The sequence below is a fragment of the Typha angustifolia genome, chromosome 2, assembly GCF_048772165.1.
Source record: "Typha angustifolia cultivar Huaian chromosome 2, ASM4877216v1, whole genome shotgun sequence".
In the NCBI taxonomy this organism is placed as follows: Eukaryota; Viridiplantae; Streptophyta; class Magnoliopsida; order Poales; family Typhaceae; genus Typha; species Typha angustifolia.
The window spans coordinates 5,865,567-5,882,867 of NC_133240.1; the positions used below are offsets into that span (position 1 = coordinate 5,865,567).

The 17,301-nt window shown below is 36.4% G+C and overlaps 1 protein-coding gene across 2 annotated transcripts; it reads left to right on the plus strand.

The window, feature by feature from the left end:
* Positions 1–11,639: 11,639 nt before the first annotated feature.
* LOC140771343 (heterogeneous nuclear ribonucleoprotein Q) lies at positions 11,640–16,874 on the plus strand. Of its 2 annotated transcripts, none has more exons than XM_073112848.1 (9): positions 11,640–11,763; positions 12,009–12,487; positions 12,582–12,698; positions 12,801–12,941; positions 13,030–13,206; positions 15,431–15,635; positions 15,897–16,090; positions 16,230–16,315; positions 16,403–16,874. In XM_073112848.1, exons 2-9 carry the CDS (start codon positions 12,083–12,085, stop codon positions 16,527–16,529), a joined length of 1,452 nt encoding a protein of 483 aa, XP_072968949.1. In that variant the 5' UTR covers positions 11,640–11,763; positions 12,009–12,082; the 3' UTR covers positions 16,530–16,874. The 2 variants fall into 2 exon arrangements, with proteins under 2 accessions (XP_072968949.1, XP_072968957.1); XM_073112856.1 differs by having other exon boundaries at positions 11,706–11,921.
* Positions 16,875–17,301: the final 427 nt, after the last annotated feature.

A 17,301-nucleotide genomic window follows, 5' to 3' on the forward strand; every position in this document is an offset into this window, starting at 1 on the left:
AATCTATAAAAGAGAGTACTACTCTCAAGTGCATTGGATAACCAGTGCATGCAATCAAATACTTTGAATAGCAAAATGTTAGTCTTACAAATATTTAACTAGCTGACATCTTAGATTTTACGGTCAATGAAAAATATACATCATATATACAATGATGTAGGAACAATGGTTAATGATATAATTAAAAATAGTTAAATATATTTTATCCTCCTATACTTATGACCAAAATTATTTTACCTCCCTATATTTTAAAAAGTCTCAAACTAGCTCTTATACTTATGACTAAAATGAAACTATTAGTTTTTTGTTAAACTTAACTAAATGGCACAAAAAATAATCAAAATGCCTGTATCATATTTGTTAGAGAAGAAATACAGAGTTTGAGATAATATAGATAAATGACCAAAATGTGTATAGAACTCAACTAAATTTAACAGAAAAACTAACAGTTTCACTTTAGTTATAAGTATAGGGATTAGTTTGAGACTTTTTGAAGTACAGAAGGTAAAATAATTTTAGGTATAAGTATTGGGGGCGGGGGTAGGGTTAAAATTTATGTAACCCAATAAAAAATAAAGGGCTGAAATAAGATCGGAGATAGTAAAAAAAAAAACTAGGTTGAAATTTTTTGATTTTAAATAAACCCATTCACTGTAAGAGAACAAGCTTGAATTGTGAAAGAAATTTGTGTAGCAAAGTAAGCTAACTACTTTGATCAGCCTAACCAATTAATGTTGTTGCAACTATAAACAGACAAAGCATACCATGAGTACCAACATGTTCCTTAATTTGGCCACTGCAACCTTGTTTTTGAGTACACCTCCACTTGCTGCAAAGAAAACCTTTTTTTTTAAGGAAAAAGACCGTAGTCATTTCATTCAACAAAAGAGTTTGAGCTTAAAAGATCATACATTAATGAAGAAGACTTTGAAGATAAAACTAAAGCAGTAAAATCATGAGAAGTTTGATTATTCTCACATTCTGTGAACAAAATTTGAACTAAAGAAAGCTCATTAAGCCCAGCTTTGCAATCATTGATGATCGGACGAATAGTCCAGTTGATGATGTTGTACAAACAATCTCTGATGGATTTAATTAAGTGAAGGCAATCAGAAAGTATGATTGTTTTGGCAGCAGGCTCATAATCTTAGATCAATCTACATGCAACTAGAATGGCACGCACCACCTCTTCAAGTGCCGATGAGCAATGTGGCAGATAAAGAAATTGCTTAATCGAAATACCCAGATTACTTACGCAAAAATAAAGACCAAATCTCCATCTAAATTTTTGTTCCAAGTAGCATCTATCCAACAAATATTGTAATTCCCATATGTGATAGAGTTATCCAATTGAGGGGAATTGCTAGCAATTTCATTGGAACGGAGTTCATGCATTAGATCTACTACTACCATGTCTTTATAAATCCAACCTGAAATCTGTTCAGGATCAAATGTGATATGATAAAATATAGCAGAATTATTCCATAATACAATGGTAATATGATCAAGATCATACTTATGTTCAGATAATATAATGTTTGAATACTATTGGAAGAAATTAGATGCATTTTCAATCTATCTGTAGACAAATCTAAATCAAATCCCACGGGCATAAGCACATTCCACTAATAAATGAAAGGTAGATTCTTGCATTTTAAGGCAATGTAGGCAATAAGGATCTATTTGAGGCAGACGAGAATGCAATGTCAATTTAGAGGGAAGTGCATCCTGAAGACATCTCCAAAGAAAGGTTTGCATTCGAGGGAGAAGTTTTTTAGAACTCCATACCCAACGCCAAAGCTTGTGCACATAAGAGCTTGAAGAAGATGCATCATAATACCACTCGCTAGAGAATGGTATGCAGATTTGCAAGAGAAATGTCCATTCTTAGCTGGAGTTCAAAGGAGCTTGTCTCTTTCATTTAAGAATGTCTCAGAGACATAGATAGAGACAATGTGTGATACAACATCAGGAGGAAAATAGGAATGTAGTGGGATTCCAGGTGCCATTAGAGTGGAGGAGATGATTGATAGTGGTGATACTTTCATGCAGTCGATAGGATGACATATCCATATTGTGAATCCATCGATCATGCAATATAGAGACTGAAGCCCTTGAGTGAATCTCCCAAACAATAAATTGCTCTAATTTGCTGTGGTAGTTTAGAATGTATTACCATGTACAAGAAGAGTTAAATTTATGAGGTACCTTCTAAAAGGAGACATTGGTAAGATATTTGGCTTTTAGTTCTCTCTAGAAATACGTCTTAGTGTTAAGGCGCCATGCCTACTTGAATATGAGAGCTTTATTGACAATCTCCAAGGATCGGATACCAAGACCTTCTTTATTCTTAAGTTGGCATAGCACCAAGTCTAGTCATAGAAGGGTTCCACCAAAAATTCCTCATAACGCCGTCAAGCTTCTCTATCAAAAATTTGGGCATGAGCATATTAGACATGAAATAAATTGGTATAGAAGATAAGACAGTATGACTTAGATATTTTGTTTTCTACATAGCTAGATGACACTAAAGTCTTTCATAGATAAATATGAAGGTTTGGTATTTAGATCTTTCATGAATGAGTGGGGGAACCTAGATATTTATCTTCAGGCAAAAATGATATCACACTAAGAGCATGCATAATCTCTTGCTGCATTAGTATGCTTTCTGAATATAATAGAAGCCTCCAATTTGACCATCCAAGTCTACTGACAAAGAAGTAGATGAAAGACAAGCATACACCAATGATATAAAGTGCTATGGTAAGCCATGAAGGAGCATACAATCACATAGAAATCGTCATTCCATCCTGTCAAATGCTTTGGAAAGATCCGCTTTGAGAGTGAACATACCCTGCCTAGAGCTCGACGATTCCATATAAAACATCACCTCTTGAGCAAGCACATGATTATCAATGATCTACCTAATAAATGCATTTTGAATAGAAGAGATTATAGAGTTCATAAGAGGCTTCTTATGGGTCGCCAAGAGCTTAGATATTAGCTTATAATTAAATGGTGTTACATAAGCTAATGGGCCGGTAGTCACCAATTTTCTCAGCATTATCCTTCTTAGGAATAAACACCATAAGTGTTCTGTTAAGATCAAAATCAAGCCGACCTTATTGAAAAACTTACCGGATCAATTGATAAACATCCTGCTTTAAGAAACTCTAATTAGATGTGTAAAATTTAGCATTTAATCCATCAATACTTGGAGCTTTATTTGTCGCAAAAAATGAGATAATAGTGAATATTTCCTCATCTGTAGGCATGGAAAGGAGAGATTGGTCAGCCGATATTGGACTCGTAGCAAAATGCGGCCTTGAAGCTGCATCCTCTTGCAGAAGAGATGGAGCATTGCTAGTAGTAAAGATGGACCTTCTTCAAAACTAGAAGTTAGAATTTTGCACTCAAAATCAAATGAACTTCAAATCTTAACTTGCCTTGAACCTTTTAACATCATCTGGATTGTGAAACATATACTGATCAATTGGGGGTTAATTGCACAAGAAAATTATTTCTTTTAAATTTAATATTTTACATGAATACTGCACAAAGAGAAAACGAGAGGGCATTTGACATTTTTACTAACAAATTCGTAGATCTAATTATCAAATTATTTGAAGTAAAAACGCTTCTAAAATTGACGAGACATAATTCTTGGGTTGTTAACTAGCATGTGCACGAGACATAACACGGGTAACAGTCCAAAATTTAAAAAATAATGCAAGAGGATGACAAGAATACACAAAGTATCATGTTCATAGGAAAAGGGAACAACAAGAAATCCAACTTTGTTAATATTAATTAAATTATGAAACTTCCAAGCATTAAAATGTCTTGCACTTGAGCCCACACGACAGGGTCGTCTTAGAATAACCTAGTACTAGAGTAATTGATAAGCTAACAGTTTATACAAAAGGTAGGTTAAAGAACAACTTATGAAATTTGTTGGGCATTTACTGGTACACATGAAGATGATTTTTGAAAGTCCAGCTTGGGTGACACAGAAATTGTGTTGTATGTAGTAAGAACTCATCATACATTGGAACCATTCATGCATCACATTTTCATGGAAGGAAGCTGTTTTCACTACGTAAAATATGTAATAAAGACTCGCAAGTAACTTGAGAATAATCTTGTCCGGATCCACACTTTTCAAGGAACCAACTGCAGCAACGGAAGGTGTCTCGCCATCCCTATTCTTCAAGACAATCACAGGAAGAGAAGAAAAACAAGTAGAGGCATAGGGAAGCAAATGCTCATTATGTTTCCATCTTATGATTACTGTGCAGTGAATTAGTAACTACATTTGCATCATATACAAAGACAATGAAATCCTAATAATAAGAAAACTTGATCGTGATTGTGGCTCTCTAAAGGGACCCTCACTCAGGTAGTCCCATCTTCACATTTAGCATTTGGATTTTATCTTATGGATTGGAATTTGCCCCTGATACCAAGTTGAGGAAGCTCAGAAAGCCTTTTCTCATCTCCAAGAATTTTCTCCATATGAGCACGATAAGATAATCAGAAGAAGTGAGAGGAAAGAAGAGAACACCTGCTAATCATGGGTGAAAGCAAAGTTTTATTAGATTCAGATATGAAGCAAGATCTTAAACTTCCTTTATCTAATTGCGCATGATTACGATGAAATATACACCTATGTACTAGTGTAACCTCAATGAACAACTCATTTTCTTTATGAATGTCACAGTAATTACGTAACACCTTTCAACATCTGCTTCAGACCAAATATGTTTTCACAACCTTGCTGTTATGTGAGCATTCACTTTCACTGTAAATTAGATCCAAAATAATACTACATAGAAACCAAAGATAACAAGATAAGCTTACTAGATTACAAAGTCATAGCATTTAAAGAGAAGGCCATAGGGCACATAGATTTCATAGAAAAGCTAATAAACATACTCACCTTAGAATCTCATGATGATGTCCTGAAGGACTTCAGACCTTTTCTATTTAGCAAAAAGGATTTTAGCTGGAAAAACCAATGATGTATCTACTTCATCCGAAAATTCTGAAAAAATTTGGAAGAACGAAAGCTAATTAGAACTTCCTGAGATAAAAAAAGTTTCAGATTTTACTAGATACAAGTAAGATAATATCAGCTTACGCCTGTAACTTAAAGCACCAAGAAAGTCATATTGTCTTAAAAAGGTACATTTAGTACACAAAAGTTCATGCTATATAATATATTTATTTCCTTCTTCAAAGGTTACAACTATACCACTGTTATAATGAAGAAGGCCTTACTAATAATCTGCAATCGTAATACAGTAAGTCATCCGGGGCTAAATTCACTGCAATGAATTCTCAGAACCTTAGCATGAATGACACATGATATTCACAATGAGTTTAGCCTCTGCTTCCATGCATCCCTCTTTCCATTAGGTACGATGATCATGCCTAAAAAAAGCCTAGAACACCTCGTACAACTCACTAGATTGTACCACGAATTAGAAATAAAATAGCATATTATATGAACTAAAAAAACCTTTGTTTCAGATTTTCATCATCAGCTTTTTCATCCTTAATCTTTTTTATATCTGCTTCAATCTGTTCTTTTGTCAAATTCTCATCATCCTGCATTTTTTTTTTCTCTATGAGATTAAATAGTATGAGGATATGTCTTTTCAATAAGAACACATGTAACAAGTTATAAAGTAAATATAAAACATAACAAAAGTTAAAATCAATGGGATCCGGATAAGCTAGAGCATCTCCTACCGGGCTCCACAGCTACAGCGTAGCTCTAGATGCCCCACCAAAAGATTTGGACCCTGGCTCCATATTATTTCAGATTTTTAAAATTTTCAATTTTGCCTTTTAAATATTTAATTCAATAATTTTAGTTTCATCTATATCCTCTATTAAATAATATAGTTAATTAAACTGAATATATAATTAGTTTTACTAATCAATTTTTAACAAAAATAGTATCTTTAAAAAGGTCTCATCAAGACCTTTAAAATGAGTCTAATATTAAATTATTTTTAAGTTAATTAAAATTTTTAAAATTTTAAATTACATAAATTTTTTTATTATTTAAGATCGATATGTCCTAAAATTATTCGAGTAATGACTCAAAATTATTTTCAAATGTAAATATTAAATATTAATACATTAAATATGAAATACATTAATTATTTAAAAACCTCAAACATAAAATATATCAAATAAAAATTATATTAAAAATTATATTCTTTTGTAAGTGCTCAATCAGTGCATTTTAAAACTCAGAATGATCCTCTCTATTTTGGATCTTCCTATGTCGAGTAAGAAATTATTGAAATCGTGGCATGAGAGATATTTACCAGACTATTAAATAGTTATTATTTCTATTATTAAATGTTCATTTCTACTTATTTTGTATAATGTAATTTTAATATTTTTAGTAATGCTATGTAATGTTTATTTTGTGTAATATAATTTCAATGCATTTAATTAAAAAATTAGTAATTTAAAATTACTTCCGAAACTATTGAATATTATTCTTATCTTGAAGATCTCGATGAGAATTTTCTAACTATATATTTTTTACTAAAAATAATAACACTAAGAGGATCTATTAAGTGATTTAAAATAAATAATATATATATATATATATATATATATCTTATTTAATTAATATAGAGCCAGGTGCATTAGAGTTAGGATCCAAATATAGAGTCCTCGATTGGAGATGCTCTTAGACATTTAAATTATTAAAGAACTTATTAAACAAGAGTTGTAGCACTTGCATACTAGCAAAGTGGATGAGATGAAACTTTGGTATATGATGGAATCAGGAATAATTATTTAAAAACCTTTCACCTTATCGAAGATTAGTGTAACCCACAAATTATCAAGAAACTTGCTTATGTGCAATCCTTCAAAGATAGAAACCTACTAACTATCAATACAAAAGCCCCTCAGCTTCAATAATGAAAAACTGGATTCACAAAAAATAATAATGATAATGATAATGATGATGACTTACAAACTACTCTAAAAAGCTTAAGCTTTTAGGAAAACATGATTTTTATATTCTATAATCTAACAATCCCTCTTAATTCTATGAAAATTTTCTTGAATCCGAAACAAAATCAGGTGAATCATATAGATATAATTCTAGAGATATTATAAACAATTAAAACTAACCTGAATCGATCATCATTGCTATTGATGTCGAAAAGAAGACAAGGGAGACGGTTGGAAACTTCCAAGGGATGGTTTCATATTTTGCAATTTCATAACAATTGGGAGCATGAACTGAATGTGTTTTTATCAAACCACTATTGGGGATCACAACCCAATAAGCTTTATTGTCACAAGGCCATCAATTGTGACCGAGGCTTCTACACATTTGGAATCATATGAACTTAATTGTACTCTAAAGCCCATAATAAATTTAAATGTGTAGATTACTTAAATGGGCTTAACATAAATAGCAGACTCATGCGTATCTTATTAAACATTGAAATTAACTAATTGTCAAATTATTAACAATCTTCCACTTAGGCTACATATGTCACCGGATAATACACATGATAAAAATAATTGTAGAGCTTAAAAATGCCATTCAACTATAGAAATACCAATTAAATAATATGGTTCATTTACTTAATAAGTATTGGATTAAAGTGGTCTTTGCTACTATATTTCTAACAAGAATAATCATAGTACTAATACAATTAATAGCATAGATCAAATATGAACGTGCAACATGGAAATTACATAGAAAAGTGATATGCACATGCCTATTTCCAACTAATCTTTTTTATAACCCAAAACGTCCAATGATCATATTTACAAGCAACATATGCTAAACAACAATAGTACATCATTATTATGATCCAACCACAATTGTCGAGTCAAGTCAAGTTGGTTATATTTGTTTATTGTCTTTAATTTTGAATTAAAGTAGATAACTCACATGTGAATCTGATCTATTAGGACTCTACTCTTATAAATATGAGTGATCATGGTTCATTTGATATTATTGGATGTTAAAAGAAAAATTAAGTTAGACATTTATTTTAGGGATTTAATCCATTTCTTTTAGCATTATTTACTTTTTAATCATATCCATTTATTTTTTTAGGAGTATATTTAATTAGAAAATCCTACTTCCACTTTCAAACCCTAGCCAGCATCACCCTCCATGAGCCACCCACACCTACAACTATCCACCACCACCTTCCGACCAACCACCACCCTTCGACGACCACTGCAATATTAGATATTTTTATTTCTATTCTATTTTGACCTTTCTCCATTATTTTGATCATATCTTGTCACCTCGATCTCAGAATCACGTCAAACTAGATCCAAAATAACTCTATCTAAATTGTCACCCCGACTACGGTAGAAAGGGCTAGCCATAGCTAGATGAGTCCACCCGTGAGGGAGGTGGAAGGGAGTCTCAAACCGTAGCAACCACCCTTCCTCTAGTCGTGATAGGGCACCCTCCACCCCTACAAACCTAGGTCACCATCAGAGAGACACTGGTGCAGCCTCTCGTGATGTGCCCATCGCTGTCTTCCCCAGCCACGATGGAAGCTAGGGTTGAAACCTTAGCATTTTACTGGTGATGAAACATGCCTGCTCAGTCCAAACCCTAACATCCATTTCCTTTCTCAGACCACCCGCACATGAACCATGGCCACCGTTCGCATAAGCATAGGCCAGAAGTTCGCTATCGACGACCAATCTCCCGACAGCAATTCTATGGCTGGTGACCGTGAGTGCGATGCTTCCATGACCACTAACGCCCATGGCCGGCTTATTTGGCTCGACTGCCAACCAATGGTGGCCACCACAATTGATGATGATCATTGAGTGGCCGAACTTAATGACTACTATCATTGCAAGCTACGTCTTCATTGGTGTGGATTCGTCGAGGCTTCCTATCGCCATCGCTCCATTATAGTGGGGCCCTAGGCCCCATCTGTAGTCACCAAGGGCTGGTGGACCCATCGACGACGCACCCTAGCCATCGTTGAAATAGATCAAGCTTGAGCTCGATTTTGGTCCTCCACCGTCATTTTGTTGCTGCAAGGTCCTACCGGACAATACTTGTCATCGACCAATAATTTTGCCCAGCCACCACTAAGGCTATAGTGGCTTGTGGTAATTTCCTTAGGCCAAAATTTATTTTTAGCCCTAGAGTTAGGGTTAAGGCATTTGCATGGAGGAGATGAAGTGAACAAATCTCGAGGCAAGCTAAATTTTTGGGAATCAATTCTACCACCTCATGTGGACTAACTTTGGACCCATGAGCAAGACCTTAGGCTCGAGTATGAGCTTGAGGATGACTAGTTGAATGATTTGATGGGCATACTTTAGCTGCCTGAGCCGAACCTGCATGCATGCTTGGATTATTTATAATTTTTTAGATCTTTTTTAAACATCTCCATTGCTCAAGCTTGGCTCATTTACATAGAGCATCCTCACCGAAGCCACACCAAATGTCCTCATCGAAGTCGTTCCCCTCCTCACTAAGCCTGGAGCAATACTAGGGCTAGGGTTAGGATTCAACAAAGTCCTTTGTGGGGCTACAACGGAAGCAAGCGGGCGTGATCGATGCGGTCGAGGTGGTGACTTGCAGTGTTGATGTTGGTGGTATGAGAGCTTTGCTCTGGCCAATGTGAGTCTACAAAGACTTCTCCAATCGGACCCTCCATCACTTTGCTCTTCAGCAAGCTATCCCCGCCACTAGTGAGGGTTTCTTCTAACGTGGCTAAACTGAAGATGGTGACAATGTCGAGACCCTCTCCCTCCTTCTGCTGCCTCATTGATGCTCGACTCAAATCCTCCATAGTGAGTTGAGCTGTCGACCAGAGCTCGAGCCTCATCGAGTTGGAGATGAGCTAAGCCGATCTCAGTTTTTCTAGCTCAAATCGAGCTCAAGCTCAAGCCGAGCTGAAATTTTCCATCTCTCAAGCTGAGCCAAGCTGGGCTCAGGCTGCTCGGCTCATTTACACCCCTACATGGCGGGGTAGGACAGGGAGCACTTGCATCTTAAAAACTACATAATTTGGGGCAAGAAGTTTGGAGGAAATCTCTTGAAGTGGTTGACTTCACAATCGGTACGTTGGAAGAAACAATCATAGTAGGAGAATCAGACAAAGAGTAGATAGTTCAATAGGCCAACAAGTGCTGTAACACTATATGAGAAACTCAACATGTGAGTCTATCATTCGCACTAGCATGAATTTATAGAGGATGACATCTTAAGATTATTGTAGAAACCCTAGAGAATCGAGAGAGGAGTTGACTGCAGTTTTCCTTTAGAGTCTTTGAAGTTGAGCTAGAGTTTTTATTGAAGTATGCTCACAGTAGACTTTCATTTTTTTAGGGTCACTTTAAGTCTCTACTAAAGAGACAAAGCTGCATCAACAGTTAATGATTATTCACGAACCACAGTAAAAGCTAACTATAAAATTGGCGGGGGAACTCAACAAAGTATGAGTTGGGGTTAACCCACGAAACTTTGTTAGTAACATTTTGTGAATATATTTTCTTGACATAAATGGATTTTTGGTGAAGAATACCTTTATTTTGACAAGAAATGTATATTATAACATGTGTTGATAGTTAACAGTTACCTAGTACCGGGGAGCTCACTCAAATTCGTGGAGGAGTCAATGGTAACAACGAATGTAAAGAAGTTGACGGTAACGACGAAAATTGAGGAGTCGATGTTGATGGTTGACATAGAGGAGTTGATAATGATGATGATAACTAAGGACTTGATGGTGATAGCTAAGGACTTGATGGTGATAGCTAATTAGGATGAGTCAACCACTCAACTACCTTTTTTCAGGCTTTGGAGTTGCAGCCAAAGTAGTAGTCATGATATTCTCACAATAAAATTTCTCCTTTGAGTCTAGAGATTTTACAACCATTCAATAATAACCTAACACAAAGTGTTCCTTAACTGTGAAGCTGGTGAAGGGGGATTTGAAATGGACTTCTGGTGAATAATATTCCTATACTGAAAAAAGAACGTAGGTATAATATTAATACCTATATTGGTAGTTAATACTAATGTATATTCTAAGCCTTCTTGTTAGTGTCTGATTGCCTGCGGCATGAATGTTCCTTAATAGCGAGAAGGATCCAAGGGGGACAATTGCCTACTCCCTCAATAGTTTAAACTAATACCATCAACCATTATTCAATAATTATATATATATATTAGCTATAGCTACCAGAAACAAATGATGTTTTTCTCCTACTTAGCTATTTCTGACAGAAGACATGAGGTGATCCACTAGTGGTGGATGAGCTATCCTTCCTATTTATAATTCTGAGAGCAGTTAATTATGGGAAATAGATACTGACACTCTAAATTTTTTATTAATTTTCGGTTAAAATTAATAAAGTAGATTATTAGTTAGAAAATTATGACCTTAAAATAAATTTTAATAATAAGATGTCTAACCGATTAATATTTTATATATAAAATGTTGAACATGGTATTTTTCTGCCTCCGTTTTAGTATTAAGGTTGGGTGGGGGTCTATTTCAGAAAATAAAATTGGCAAAAGGGCTAGTTTGGTAAAATAGCTCGTGACCAACTTGCCAACTTTGCCACTTTCGCCAAGCCACACTTTCATCACCATCCGTCCGCTCTCCATCCGACGGTCTTCTTTCCTGTATAAAATGCCACCACCATTTCTATCGGCCTTTCCCCCTTCTTCCTCAATCCACACACCACAAGCGATCGATCGCCGAAGAAAAAAAGGAAATAGTAAGCTCGCCTTCTCACTCTAAATCTAATTCTCATGGAACAAAGATTTATTCATGCTCTATTCCCCAAATTCCTCATGCCTCCTACCCTTATCCCCTATTTTTATCCCGATTTGGAGATTAGGGTTTTAACAATCCGCGTTTTTATCCCTCCCGAAGGTATCCATAATTCCATAGATCTTATTACGCACTCATTTTTATCCGTATTTGGGATTTGCTCTCATACTAATATTTCGTGGTTTATAGTCTGGATAGGGTTATTAAACGGAAATTTGTAGAGAGAGGTGAGTAGAGAGAGAGAGAGAGAGAGGTAGTGAGTTATGGCGGAGCCGGAGGAGCAAATCGACCTCGAGGGCGACAACGACATCGAGGAGGACATAATGGACGACGAGGATGGCGGGGAGGATGAGGGGTATAGGAAGGTTGGGGAGGGATTCGAGGAGGAGGAGGAGGACGAGCCGGCGGAGGAGTGGGGGTCGGAAGGCGAGGGGCAGGAGAAAGTTTCGGGGGCGTCTGATGGGGCCGACGAAGCTCCTGGATCGATTCAGGAAGGAGAAGAAGTAGAGAACGCAGTCGGGCCGAAGGACGAGGAGGGTAGGAGGAAGTGGGCTGAGCTGCTCGCCCTTCCACCTCATGGGTCGGAGGTGTTTATTGGTGGGTTGCCGCGAGATGCGAAGGAAGAGGACTTGCGAGAGCTTTGTCAACCTTTTGGTGAGATCTTTGAGGTGAGAGAAGGGATAACTGTGATGCCATCTGTTTTTTCTCCAGTGGGTTTTTCTATACTAGGATCTTGTGTTAAGTTTGGGTGATGGGAATCAGGTAAGGTTGATGAAGGATAAGGATACCGGAGAAAGTAAAGGTTTTGCCTTCATAACATTCACTACTAGGGATGCTGCACAAAATGCGATTGAAGAGATCCATGATAAAGAATTCAAGGTGCGCTTTCAATGGTGTCTTGGGTCTGGTCCCTTCTTTACATTTTTTTTATTTTTACTTTTTTGATGAGGTGGTAATTGGTCATTCTCTTGTTTCATTTAGGGGAGAACCCTGAGGTGTTCCTTGTCACAAGCTAAGCACAGGTTGTTCGTAGGGAATGTCCCAAAGAGCTTGACAGAGGAAGAACTGAGAAAAATGCTTGAAGAGAGTGGCCCTGGTGTTGAAAATGTTGAATTCTTTAAGGTTATTCTTTTGATGAAATTAATGGCTCTGCACATCTTTGAGCTCTGTTTACATGCTTAATTATGTTTCATTTCCTTGACAATTGCAGGATCAACATGATCCTAGCCGTAACCGTGGTTTTCTTTTTGTTGAGTATCATAACAATGCTTGTGCTGACTACGCAAGGCAGAAAATGTCAAATTCTGATTTCAAAATTGAGGGAAGCAATTTGACTGTCAGCTGGGCTGACCCTAAGAGCTCATCTGATTCTTCTGCTGCTGCTCAGGTAGTGGTCAAATGCAGAACAAATTGTGCTTTGTTCTAACTTCTAACATTCTGTATGGTACATACATCATGCTATATTCTCAGTGTGATTAGCTATTATGTTTGATAGCGCTGATAGACTTAATGGCCATTTATAATACGATTGATGTATTTCGGAAGCTAGGATAGTGACCATGTGGTGGACTATTGTGGCATTGAGCAGAAACTACTTGACACAGAAGGATAAATTATTGCCAGAATAGGATCATAATGAAATAAGGAAGAGATTTTTCATTGGTACTACATTAGAAGTAGAATGAAACTGTATTTAGAAGAATCATAGAAGCAAATATTTTATAATAATTTACTCCTTTGGTTATTAGCCTTCCAATAGAATGTTGCTTGGGGTCATATTATGTACTATGTTGTCTGTTCGAGATTTGTTTTGAGATATGTTACCTTCTGATGCTATTTTTGTTGGTTCTCAGCAGCTACCTTTCAGTTACATTAATTTGGTGCCAGAGTTTCAGTTGATTCTGATTAATCCCAGATATATTTAAGTTATTAACTAATTTTGTGTTTTTACGTGGCATTGAATTTTCAATTTTAACTTGAGATTTCTATCTCTTCAGTGCCATGTATGTCTATTCCTAGATCTCTAACAAGGGTTATACAAAACTAGGTCATTGTTTTTATTCACGGACTAACCATCCTAGATAATTTGAAATGAAATTTTCTTGCATTATTGGTTATTATCTTCTTGGTGCTTGTGGTATAATCTATGCTGAAGGCTCCTCTGCAGCTTCTTCTTTTCTAGTGACCTGTCTCTTCCTTTCTTTACATATAAAGCGCTGCTTGGCCAATCACCATATTGTAACTTATTGTTGCTGTCCATGTACCTGGGAAATGTAATAACCATGAGCCCTGCAAATCTTGAAATTCAGTCTGTATATTTGCACTTCTTGTGTCTCATGTACATCTGCTTACATGTCATACCATCGTGATCTTTGTTGTAAGATCAGTGTGGTTTTCTTCCTTTATGGCCTCCATTCTAGTTCATTTTCTCTGCTGCTGCACAGAGCCACTAATCTGTATACAGCTTAGAATTGCTGCAGTACTGTGCATCTTGGTAGACTGATTTTTGAAGTTCATATAATTCACCTGATTATTGTCTCTTATGCTTTAGTTGCTGCGAGCTACAATTTAGATGACCACTTTTAAGCATGTTCTGCCCTTCCAGTGTTGCAGTTTACTTTCTCTTTTTATGGCTGGTACTTTGTGCAACTCTGAGAAATGTTGGTGTCTTATGGGATAATTATGGCATTAATCGGCTATTGGGTTGCACAAAAGGGGGATAATCCTCATGTATTCCGGCATCCAGGTCTAGGTCCAATCATGAAGCCACAAGGATAAACCATTTTGTCTTGTAAAATTGTATTTACTGTCCATGTATAAACATCATAGAACTTGATGCACATTGTGTTGCCAGTTGTATATTGCACAAGGTACCGTCAATAGTTGTTAGCATAGAAGTTATATTTTTCTTGCTATTTATGTTGATTTGACATCTTTTCTCTGTACCTTATGAGAAGCAACTGGTTTGCCATGTCTTTGATTCTATGGTGTAGTTTTGCCCACCGGATTTATCAATTCAACCTCCCATACCTAACTTCATCTCTCCACATTTGCTTGCTTTTGTGATGCATTAATGTTAGTGTATCTTCTTGTATTTGTTTTATGATATATGTTGATGTTGGCATCTTTTCTTAGTACCTTGCAAGAAGCAACTGATTTTCCATGTTTGATATTTTTATGGTGTAGTTTTGCCCACCTGTACCTATCTTCATCTCTTTACTCTCCTTGCTTATGTGATGCACTAATGTTAGTGTATCTTCTCTCGGCTGGTGCTTACCACACTTTTGTGATTCAAGTTGAAGTTCTGAACCTAATTGTATCTTCTGTCAGTTATGGAACTGCTGAGTCATCTTTTTTCTATTTATGGAATAATAAAATTTCATTTGATGGTTTTATTTTACATATCTGATTTGTTGGCACTCGAGCATATGTTGTTGAACTAATCTCTTTCATCATCTGTTTTCCACACAGTGCATGTAAAGTAAAAGGTAAAATAAAGCTCTATTTTTTATGTTCCTATTGTTTGGAAATTTATTGCAAGAATCACTGAAGACTGTGCTGCATGTTATGACCAATTACAACGCTTTGGGTGATGCCCTTTTAAATTGCAGGTGAAAGCTATTTATGTGAAAAATCTGCCAGAGAATATCACAAAAGAAAAGATTAAGGAGATTTTTGAACGTCATGGAGAGATTACAAAAGTTGTCCTGCCACCTGCTAAAGCTGGACAGAAGCGGGATTTTGGGTTTATTCATTTTGCAGAGAGATCTAGTGCATTGAAGGCAGTAAAAGGAACTGAAAAATATGAAATTGACGGTATTCCTTTCTGTGTATTTGTCATGCATTTCATCCATCTTAGTGGATCATGATTATTTTTTGAGTTAACATGTCTATTATTTAATTGGTCCCGATTGAAGGCATTTCAAGAAAATTAATTTTGTGTCTAGTTGTTTCTGATTAGCTCCATGTATACCTATTCCATCATATATCTTCAGCTTTCTGTAACTAGTTAGTAAATGAAATCTATATTGTCTGGTGCTATATAATATTAGATATCTAAATTTTATTGGACCACAGGACATGTTGTGGAAGCTTCCCTTGCCAAACCTCAAGCAGATAAGAAGCCTGATTATTCACAGAAGCCTGGGTTACTTCCAAGTTTTCCTCCATATCCTCCTTACGGTTATCCTGCAGATCCATATGGTGCGTATGGTGGTGGTGGTGGTGGCGGTGGTGGCAGTGGTGGATATGGTTCTTCAGGATATAACCAGGTTTATATTTCTTTCACTTTCAGTGGAGTTGGATAATCCTCTTTCTTGCATCTTTGGCTCCATTTCTGTTCTTTAAATCAACTGGATATGCTTGTTGCTTTGGTTTGTGAAGTAGTTTTTTGTATGGAAAATCTTGCAGCCCGTAATATATGGTAGAGGACCAATGCCGTCAGGGATGAGGATGGTGCCGATGGTACTTCCTGATGGTCGCCTGGGATATGTTCTGTAAGAAGATTGTCATCTATTATGTACTTATGTATGCTAGCACTCTTGGGGTCAGCACCTTATTTTCATAAGTTTCAAACTATTCAGGCAGCAGCCTGGTGCACAAGCTCCACCGCCCCCGCCTCGAAGAAGTGACCGCAGGGGTGGCTCAAGTGACAGTGGAGGTGGTAGAAACAGCGAAGGCAGCCGTGGACGACGATACCATCCTTACTAATTTAAAAAATTTTGAGCTTCTATTTGCTGCTACCTTCCATGAGACATTGGTTCCGTTCCAGTATCATCATCACTGCATTCCTGGCCATTCATCAGCGTACTTAATAGAGTAAAAAGATGTAGAAATTTGTCACATGGTTCCATATCTAACATATGATCGAATTGCACTAGCTACCTTTGAGCGTAAGCAGTTGACTGGGTAATTTAGCAATCTGGTAAAAAACACAGGAGAAATTTTTAATGTGCTTTCTCTTTCCCAGTTACTGTATGATTCATGTTGTTGTTGTGTTTGTGATATAATCTATTATGAAGTATTTAAAACTGAAAATGAACTTATCATTACGTATATCAATGATCTTGCAAGAATTAAAAGGTTCCATAATTGCAATGACTAGGTTGGGTTGTTGTGTCCCAGTTCGATAGCATCTCTACTTTTCCCTCCTCATTGATTAATTAAACTTATTTAAGATGCACAAATATCTATTTTTTACAAATTATTATGTCCAGTGTTATGGCCATTGGAATGCATAGGCCTGATATTCGATGCTCAGGTTTCTTCTTACATTAATAGGAATGGCCGTACCACATGACCATTTAATGCAATTTCCAATCCAGTTCCTACTAGAACGAAACGCTGGAACTGGATCAGTTTGGAATCACTACAAAGGTGTGAGACTTGTGTGGGAACTCATTTTTCCAAAGCTTTCACAAAGAACCAATCACTAGACCACTGCAATCTGATAGAGCCACAACAATAGTGGCCAACCCTCCCT

What these genes read in the sequence shown, in the direction of transcription:
- LOC140771343 (XM_073112848.1), top strand. Translation starts at nt 12,083, where the DNA reads ATGGCGGAGCCGGAGGAGCAAATCGACCTCGAGGGCGACAACGACATC. An exon ending in TCCATGATAAAGAATTCAAG is followed by an intron (nt 12,699 to 12,800) that starts GTGCGCTTTCAA and finishes TGTTTCATTTAG; the next exon opens with GGGAGAACCCTGAGGTGTTC. An exon ending in TGAAAAATATGAAATTGACG is followed by an intron (nt 15,636 to 15,896) that starts GTATTCCTTTCT and finishes ATTGGACCACAG; the next exon opens with GACATGTTGTGGAAGCTTCC.